The 10302-nt window shown below is 38.3% G+C and overlaps 1 protein-coding gene across 1 annotated transcript in view; it reads right to left on the reverse strand.

The window, feature by feature from the left end:
- LOC5576247 (transcription factor Sp9) overlaps nucleotides 1-3506 on the reverse strand; it is a 136230-nt gene extending 132724 nt beyond the window's left edge. Inside the window, exon 1 of the mRNA XM_021844083.1 lies at nucleotides 1880-3506. Coding sequence (XP_021699775.1) covers nucleotides 1880-1987 — 108 coding nt within the window. The 5' untranslated portion in view covers nucleotides 1988-3506. The remainder of the gene's footprint in view (nucleotides 1-1879) is intronic.
- Between the last annotated feature and the right edge of the window lie 6796 nt (nucleotides 3507-10302).

Genomic DNA, 10302 nt, shown 5'->3' on the forward strand with positions numbered 1-10302 from the left:
GTTAAATTCTGGACGGGATTCCCACTAAATGTAGAGAAGCATTAGGGGTTATCCAAAAACGACGTACATCATTTTAGGGAGTGGGGGGTGGGTATGTCTATGAAAGTGTGACAGCGCATGTATTAGGTATTGGAAAAAGCGTGACAGAGGGGGGAGGGGTGGGGGGTTTTGGTTTTTAGAAATCCCAAAAAATGATGGACGTCATATTTGAATCGTCCCTTATAACGAAATCTGGAACAAGATTGTTGCGAAAATTTTGGGTAAGTCTCCGAAACGCTTTTTGTATGAAAAATTTCAAATTTTTGTATGAGCCGTAACGCTTGAGCCTACTCCCCCCTCCCCCTAGAGAGTTACGTAATTTGTGGATGCCGCTTTAGCACATCACCCTATCGGCAGATAATAATTTGTTATCGGTCATCAGGCTTAAGGAAAACGTAAGCTGCTTAAACGAACTGCTAAAGTAATTGCTATTGAAAATCGTTGGATTTCAGAGAAAGCTTATGAAAACATTTGCATGCAGATGAAACAAAGCTATGGGCTTCTAGAATTATTCTCCATATTGTTTAATTGACTTTTTTTTAACGTCAAATTACTTTTTCATGAACTTCCTTGAACCAGGAACGATTAATTACTTTCGGGAAGTTTCTTGGCGAGGATGCATAAAATTCCATCTTCACCAGGGGCTTTCATTTTTTTTTTAATTTATTTTAATAATAGTTCCCACTTCTTCCAAATCAGTCTCCAAGGAATTTTCAAAAACGGTCTCTTTATTGAGCATGGTTTCGATATTCTGAGTAACTTGATTTTCAATTGAACTAGTGAGACCCAAAATAATATAGTGCGCGACTTAAAACTGCAATGCAAGATTTTGAGCTTTTCGCATTGAGTTAGTAATAGTTTGTTTTCCTCTTTCAATGTCGGAATTACCTTCTGAGAATTTCCCATAGTTTTAGATAATTTCCAAAAAGGCTAAGAGTCAGACTCAAATTGTGAGATTTTGTTTTCAAAATTTGTTTCTCAATTAAGAAAAACATTGTTTATTTTTGCACATTCTGTCATATAATTTTCAAAGCAAGATCCCTAGTACTTTGAAATAGACTTCTCCTCACGGTTTAATATGGATTTAAACTGTAAGGCGTCTATAATGGGGGATCCGAATTTCACTTCAAATTTGGTAATGCAATGACTGAACAATGGAATTTTCTAAAGTTTCGATTACTTTGTCAATATCGAATTTCGTTTGCAAAGAAATGTCAACTCCAAGGTCGCTTTCGATTTATGTTTAGTAAGTATTTTAATCAGCTTTAAAAAACAGCTCCACGATAAGGTTGAGAACCAATTCTGAAAATATTTGAAATGTATCAGGGACATGATCAAATCAGTCAGCGTGAGTAACCAATTGACTACAACGCTGACTAGAATCGCCTATCACAAAGACAATCTTAGAAAAGGATTTCTAAACCAGTAGGGCTATCAAGATATTGAATTCAGAATTATCCTGAAGAATAGAGAATTATTGCAGAAGTGATCTTTGACATTAAAGTCTCCAATGACAAAAAAAATTATCAAATCATTTTCCGAAAGAAAATTTGAAACAGATGAAATTGCTGTCCAGGGCATTGAAACAGCAGCTATGAAAATATATTAACCGAGTTGTGTTTTGACAGACAAAAAAAGTTGATGTTTCATACGCATATGAATTATGATAGGAACTCCACCACAAGTTTCATCCAGGTGGTGATTACGATATTCGAATGAGTTTGGATCTCTTTTGAGTATAGATTCAGTTTTCAGTAATTACTGCTATTTGTAGGTTTTTAACTGATAGAAACTTGAACACCTCTTTACGAGCATACAAAAAAAAGAAATTTCAACTTACCGTTGGTTTCTGCATGTGCGTCGCGATGTTGGTGATGTTCATGCCCATGGCCGGTATCTGGGCACCGTAGAACTGTCCGGCTGCCGACGGACTCATGTCGGTCAACATGCTGAACGCCGTATGTTCGAGCCTCCGCGTGGGATCCGACGTTTTGGCTGGCGTTTCTCGTAACAGTTGCGTCTGCCGAAAAGCTACGCACTCTCTTCTTCTTCTGCTCCTGCTGCCCGTCGCCGCTTCGCTTCGCTATCAACACAACCACTCTTCTCTTTCGCTTCTTATCTCTGACCTTTCACGCGGGCGATGATCACTTTTACTCTATATTTCCCAAATGTCGATAGGTTTTGTGTGTTATTTTCTTCTATTTTTTTTTCGGTTGGAATCGATAGATGCCTCTTCACTAAACTTCCTCCACGAGCTTGGAACAGCAGTAATTTTTAGGAGAGCGTACAATTAAATCAAATGAGTCATCTTAAAAACACTTTTTGTTAAGCGTTCAGTTTTTGCTCCCTCTCTTGGCTCCTTTTCGCTCTCTTCGGCGCATTCGTGCCGTTCGATCGCCTCCCGCTCTAGCGCTTATTTGTTTAATTTGATATTTAGAAAACGATAGGCGAGCGGCAACTTCTAACACATTTCGCTTTATTCAATTTTTCGTTTCTTTCTCCGCCGTTTAAACTCTGGGAGCTATTAACTTCTTTTTTTGGTGAGCTGCCTTTTGAGGCTTTTTCGACCGCTAATTGCGCGTTATGAAAATAACAATGAGCAATTTTACATGTTCGTTATACTCCGTACTTGCCTAGTTTTGGCGCAAGAGAATTTCTCCTTCGGGGTTTCACCGAATAATAGAAAACAAAACTGACACAATCGCACTGACATTCAACGTGTTTATCACTGTTGCCATCAATCACCGCAGCGGATTCTCACCAAACCGTGTTTCTCTTGATTTCTTCAGTGACAAAAAGGTCACTCACCGAATCGTCACGACGGTCATTTGATACTCGCGCCGAAAAAAATGATAATCAATTAATCTTCCGAAAGGTTCTTTCTTCGATTGGTAAGATGGCGCTCCGATCGCCCGTTGTTTAACCGGAAATGTCACACTCGTACGCAGAGCGCGGCGGGTTACAGAAATGTATATATTTTTTCCCTCTGGATCCGTCTCCTCCGGATGACAGATTAGAATTTATTATTTTCCTTTGCCCAAACAAAGCGAGTCAAACAGGCAAACTCCGCAACGGGAGGGTTGGTTTACATACACTCCGAACTTGACGCCGAATGGAAAAAATGTAATGAAAACACAATACTCGCACTCGCACAGTTTGACGCGTCGGAACACTGCTTTCCGATACACGGGAGACGACCAAGTGTACAGTAAACCCGAACACGACAGCCCAATGCAAAAAGGGGTTACCCACGGTAAACCGAAAAACTAGCACCCAGCGGCAGACCAGCAGCAACGTTTTCCCATTGATAAATTAGAGTTTTGTACGTGTACGTTCACCATTCACAAGATTATTCTTTCAACTAACTTGAATAGTTTTTTGAATAATATGGAAAAACTTGTTTGATGATAAATTACTCATACAACAGCCGAAGCGAAACGAGTTCGAGCGCGACTGCGGCCACTAGAAAGAGAAAGAGCACGCGGCGGCGATCGAGCCCTGGCACCCAAAGCATGCTCAAAACGGAGCGCAATCACTCACACACCCTCCGCACTATCTCTCTCTCGTCCACTCACACTCCCTCAAGAAAACCGGTCCCGAACCCGATCCGATCCCGTCTCCCAGTGTCGTTGCGCACTACTCCGCAGCACCCAAAGGAACCAGTTTTCCCTCGGCGATTGGACACAACTACCACCACCACGCACCCGGCGTGCTCTCGCAAAACCCCCGCTTGGTATTGGTGCAGCCCTGCGGGAGAGGGAACGCCTACTTTCTCCCAATCGTCCCCCGCTCGGTTCAGGTTCGGATCGCGGCTGCACGCACACAGCGAGCGGTGAGCGCGTGCTCTCGGCAGGGTTCGATCCCGCCCACTTTGCCGACTCGCGCTCGCGCAACCAGCCAGCTGTGTGCGGCAGATGTGTGCGACAGAGCGCACGGGTGCCCATCAAAAAGAATTGGGAGAGAGGGAGGTGACCCAACTCTTTTGTTTCGCTTTTTTCTCCCGCTGTCGATGATGGTTGGGTTCGGTATTTTTATTAGGCATTGAAAATGAAGGCTGTTGCGGATTTTTGCTTGTAGGAAAATAAAGGGTAAAATATGTGCATTTCTTTGCGAACACAGCAGGGAAGAATCGTTTGAAGGAATTATGATGTTAGAAACGGTGAATGTAGAATTGTTAAACTATTCAGCCAAGAACTATTGAAGACCAGAATTTCATCAGTGAATGTTGTAAAAGGTGTCATTAAATATTAAAGTTTCCATTTAGCGTTAACCTTATAGGTGAAATCACATATTATCAACCAGATAGAGCTCCCGCAGTTTTCTTGGCCTTTTGCCAATAACTCACGTTGATTCTTAATCACATGTGTGTGCTGCATTGTCATTTACAATTATTGAAAATTCAGGTCAATACGACTTTTGTTGGCATTCTCATTTTCTTTGGATGTTTTTTCATTAGCAACTGCGTTGTTCCTGTTTCGGCAACATGATATCGATCACATTTTGAATCATATTTGTCTCATTTTGCGACTAACATGATGACATTGTTCACTCATTCTTGAAAATTGTGTACGAATTACGCAGATACATCAAAGAATCATCTTAATTTATTTTCGAGTTTATGATAATCAAATACAGTAAATTTTGTTGCCGATAATAATCATGCCGAAGCCGAGCTGTATCTCATTCTTGGCACTTCTGAATTTACTTCGGCAGGGTGTTTTCAAAAACTTTTGGTTATATTTGGTAATTATACACGTGGTAAAGAAGAGCTTTTTTATTCCAAAAATTCAGATGTTTCGACTAAGAAAGTTCAGCAAACTCTCCCTTACTTTAAAATTCAGACATGGAGATGTACACCGCCGTCTTGTTTTAACTAGATGTGTCGCTGTTTCAATTTTCACACCGGGAGATTTCGATTGATTTTTAATGAGATCTTCAACCAACAGCTTTAAGACAAGTTTCTGGAGAGATTCCATCTTACATCTTTCATCGAGTTCTTCTAAGATACTTAATAGATTTTTGGCAAGTTCCTTAGTGATCTATTGGTAAGGCTCGAGGAGTATTACCTATTGTTTACTGGTGAGCTCTTTAGTTCAGATTATTGACTAATTATTTTATGAGATGATTAGAAATTTCGGTTAGCAACTACAGGGGGTCGCCCGCATGAATTCCACATATTTATTTTAAGGGTATTATAAAACGATGCCAAACTTTGAGTTTTCAGGTGCACAAGACTGGGAATCTGGCAACAGTTTGCGTTGCAAATCAATCAATTTGCTTGCTTGCCGGTGGTGACTAATGGGATAAACTTTCAACGCGGAGCGCTGTTTGGTTCTCAAGTCTTGTGCTCTTGAAAATTTGAGGTTTGGCTTCGTTCTATAGTCACCTTAAGTTAATATGAAAGTCACTTTTGAATTACCTCTCGAAAAACATCACAATCAGTTTTTAATTATTTAGACCAGAATTAAGATTTTCAAGAGTAATATAAATGTGTTATGCTTAGAAACGATGCTGTTTGGACCGGGGGTGACCCATTTCGCACAAGGACTTTAGCATAATGGACGTTGCGTATATAACAGTACTACTCCCAATTCGAGCAAGCTACACTAAAACTGTAGCTTTTCTATCTCTACGCAACCCAATAACTTTGCATGACTATCTTATTTCAAAATAAAAAAAAAGTGTTTAATTGCTGGGGAGATTTGAAAAGATGGTGGATTCCAGGCAAGATCCTTTTTAAATTTCAGGTGTAATCTTTTACGAATAACTAGCTAGAATCAAAGTAAGTTCTTCAACATAACGTCTTTCTAGTACATATAGCCAAATTTTATGCATGATAAATTTATGCAGGATGGATTACATCTTTGGAAATACCATGTTAAACTAAGGGTTTCAGATGAAATTCCTAATGAAATTGAAGTGTAGCGATCATCATAGCTTTTGGATACAATTTTTGAACATTATTGACATATTTCTGAAGGGATCATTGGCCGATTTAAACTTCACTCCTTGAGTCCCATTCCTGACTGACATTCCATTTCAACCCTTGCATAACTTGATACGATAGTTTCTACAAGATTGATTCCTGGAAGATGGTTGGGTTTTTGTGTCTCACTTGAGAGATCACCCGATGTAGATTTTTTACCCGAGTTGGTATCTGAAAAAAATCATCTTCGAATTCCTTGTATAGGTTAACTATTTCCATTAGGTAATAAGTGGTTATTTCTGACATCCTTTATGTTTTTTATTTCCAATTTTTTTTGGTGAGATTTTCAAAAAATTTTTCCCAATATTACAAAAGCGATTCTGCGATCAATCAATAAATTTTATGCAATATGTTGCATTTAAATTAGGAGTACACTCAAAGCTTAATAGAACCAACAGTAACAATTTATTTACTGGAACAATGTTGAACAATATAATCAGGGATGTTAAATGTCATGAATATAACGTGACTTTGACAATTGAATATTGCTGATATCATCGTTCCCCGTGAAAAAAGTCATCGGAAAATGCTATTCTTGGTGCCCTTTTCCAAAATACTGTCGGTTGGTAATTTTTGCTGATGCGATATTTTCAATGGGAAGGTGCGATAGGCATTTTAGCTTTTCCAAAATTTTGACATTTATCCGCACTGCTTATAATACCTTTCAACAACATTTATCGCATATTATTTTGACGTTTGTAAAGAGTGAGGCATCACAAATCCTTCTATGGTTTTTTAAAGTTTGTTACTGATTGACTTGTGAAGTTTCAGAGAATTTCAGAAAAAAATCCTTGTCATCACTTGTGGGTAGTTCACAAATTATGTTACTCTCCAAAAGTGGCGGGGGCATTTGGTCTTGCATAACTCGACAAAATAACAAGTTTTTTGGAAGTTTCATACGAAAAGCGTGTGGGTCACACCCCTACCCTAGTAGGCCTGACGAAAAAGTCTCAATTTAGCGTGACATAATCTGTGTATCATCCCTTGTCTGTTTTGTGATTGTTTTTTTGAAGATTTTATTCACGAGTTCTACAAGGATCTTGAGATGACTCTAACAAACATGTTTTAAAATTGCATGTCATGCAATCGCAAGGTGTTCAAGTACCATGACATCGAAAAAATGTTCTGTTTTAAAAAATCGATAAGGGAATCAGATGTAATCACAGAAATATGTTCAAAAGAAAGTTTGGAATTTTATTGAATGTATGGTAACAAAGTAAATTAGAAAATTAGGTAGTTCTTAATTGACATGTACTTGAATGAAATCACAAACACGAAATAATAAAAAAAAATCTTTCAATGGAGTAAAGTTGCAAAAAGTGTCGTCGTTCAACGGCAGCCCGGTCCTTCCCAGACAACCAGAAGTCGCATAACAGTCTACGAACAAAGTCGTTTATTTAGACAAATTTCATCACACCCGTGCTACATGGTGGATGATATCGTTTGATCGACGTTTTTTCTCGCATAAAACGCTGTTCTGTGAGTTCATATGTACATTTCGTATCGTCCCGTATACACGTACAAAGTAAGTCGGATCAATCCGTAGCAGCTGTCAAATCAACTTTGTTATAATAAATTATGTCGCATAAGAGTACAGACTGGTAATTAATCGCAATAATAATAACTGGTAATTAATCGCAATAAAATTTACACACTCGCATTGCATGTTATTTTTCATCAAACAAAATATGCACGTATATCACCTCCACTTTTGTACGTGTAAGGCCTTTTGCAACATCTTATACGTGAAACTTTGCGCATATACGCATCGCATAACGCAAAAGGTGATTTCGTTATACAAAAATTTTGGTTGCCTGGGTTTACTAAAAATACTATTTCTTAGATTTTTCTGGGGTCCGAATCGCATCGCTTTTGTTCGAGTTTGACGTTTGCTCACTACCGCCATCAAGCTCGCGGTTGGCTAAATGAAGTATTTCTAGCATTGGGCATAAATTTTCACGTGATTATGTTTTAAGGTGAAGATGAATCGAGGCCAAAGTTCAAATTTTCAAGAACACGGATCTGGAGAACCGAACATCCGTTCAAGCTGAAAACTTAATCGATTGATCACTAGCTGGTGGTGACCGATGATTTTCCTTACTGTTACGTCTGTTTGTCTGTGATAGAGGGTATATTTGACACTAAAATTCTATATCGACAGAATATATTTTACATATATGTAAAAATGTAAAAATAAGTGATAGAGTAGTATTTGATAAATATAACTTTTTTTTAGCGAATGCTCTTGTACTATTTTAACTTACTTTCCGATCATTGACGATTTCTACGGTAAGAATTTTACAACTTTTAAATGTAAATGACTTGATTTATGGAAGAATTGATCATTCTGTGGAGAAATTTGTGTGGTTTTCACAAGTCGAATGTTTGACAAAACAGTACTTGAAATTTTATAGGAATTTTATGAAAATATTTTAACTTAACCGATCTGCATTCCCGCCACCGGTACAGGACGGTCATCGCCAAAACCAGGTCATATCACTGTATAATATATATATGGGTACTTGCATGCTTCTTGTGGTATAGATCTTCACCGGAGGTTGCTGGACAGGACTTGTGGATGTTGTTGGACGGAAGTAACGGACATCGACCGTAGGACTGCCGGTCGAATGGAATGCTGGCTGGGGTTAGCTTTTCGTATGGTGTTCGGAAGATGGTAGATGTCGGAAGGATGATGCTTTACACTGTGCAACTTCGTGGCAAGAAGCAATGGCGGCGCGACATTGACCTCCAAAGTGAAGCGATGGTCATCCAGACCGATTCCGGAGAAAAGACGACTCGCACGGCCTTCCGAATAGCACATCAACGACGCTAAACTGCATAAAACTCAGGAAGGAGCACAAACGAAAAAAGTCCCAGGAGTGGGCCTGTTCATCACGGATTAGTATCCTATGACGTCACTGTACCTAACTTTTAGTGTAAACTAATGTGTAAATATTTTTCATAACTTTTTGATAATATATTTTTTTATTTAAAAAACTATCGAAATATGTACCATTGCGCTACGAGAGTAATATCATTCCTGCTATATATTGTTACGTCACATTTTTTGAGAATTCATCAGAGCTGGTTTTACTGACCGTGGATTAAAAAGTTATTACAACTCCGATTGTCATAAATCTCTTTAGAGACATTAAAAATGACTGCCATTTCCGGGAAATCCGATGACATAGTTCAATGAAATACTTCAGCAAAATTGCCATTCAAAACTCAGGTGTTTGGAATATGAGTCCTTTCGGAATTTGAGACAAAACGGTTATCTAACTTTATCACCGGTGTATATACAGTGATATGACATGGTGTTGGCGATGGCCGTTTTGTACCGGCGGCGGGAGTGCAGATCGGTCAAGTTAAAATATTTTCGTGAAATTCCTATAAAATTTAAAGTACTGCTTTGTCAAACATTCGACTTGTGAAAACCACACAAATTTCTCCACAAAATGATCAATTCTTCCATAAATCAAAAATGATAGAAATAAACAAAACCGTACCGCCATCGTGGTCTACTATGTTCAATTGACCATTTTTCTTTCGTACTCGTTTGATCGCACCTGATGTTGCAAAGGCTGTCGAATATCATCGAAAACGTATCTCGACAACCTACCGTGAATGCTAAAAACACTGCAAATGATAAATGGATGGCGCCCTCCATTGTGTTGACAGACTAACACTCAAATCGCAATCAATGAGCTCTCTCACGAAAGCAAACTCAGTAGAGATCTGTTTCGAAAATCTCATGCTTGAGTTTTTATTCAAAATCACTCACTCACATAAAAGCCATCAAAAACGACTTAGTCATAAAACCCGTCGGAAATTCGAGAAAACCGTATGTCGTTTTTTACGTTAAAAAGGATTACTATAATCCTATCAAACAAACAAGAAATTCATTGCTGTATGCGAGTAAACTGTGGAAACACGAGACAATGAGTCAAAGAGATGAGCCAACTCAGCAATGATTTTTTGGCTGCTGAGTTGCGTGATTGACAACTTACGCATCAAAAATTTCAAGCGTTAGATTTGAGAAATTGAGTCTCTCACACTTCTTTATCATAAGTTTGTGTTTTTTTTGTTCATATAAAAGTAACATTTTTGCAATTATTACTATTTTTTAATTGATAATTGTATGGTGTGGCATTAAAAAATAGTACGGTTGGTGTTTTATATGATAAAAATTACCCTAGAAAACTGAAATTATTTATATTGTAGATTCGATAAGAATGCGGCTTAATTCAATTCGTTTAAAGTCATTCGATAAAAAA

Source organism: Aedes aegypti, chromosome 1 (assembly GCF_002204515.2).
Source record: "Aedes aegypti strain LVP_AGWG chromosome 1, AaegL5.0 Primary Assembly, whole genome shotgun sequence".
Taxonomy (NCBI): domain Eukaryota; kingdom Metazoa; phylum Arthropoda; class Insecta; order Diptera; family Culicidae; genus Aedes; species Aedes aegypti.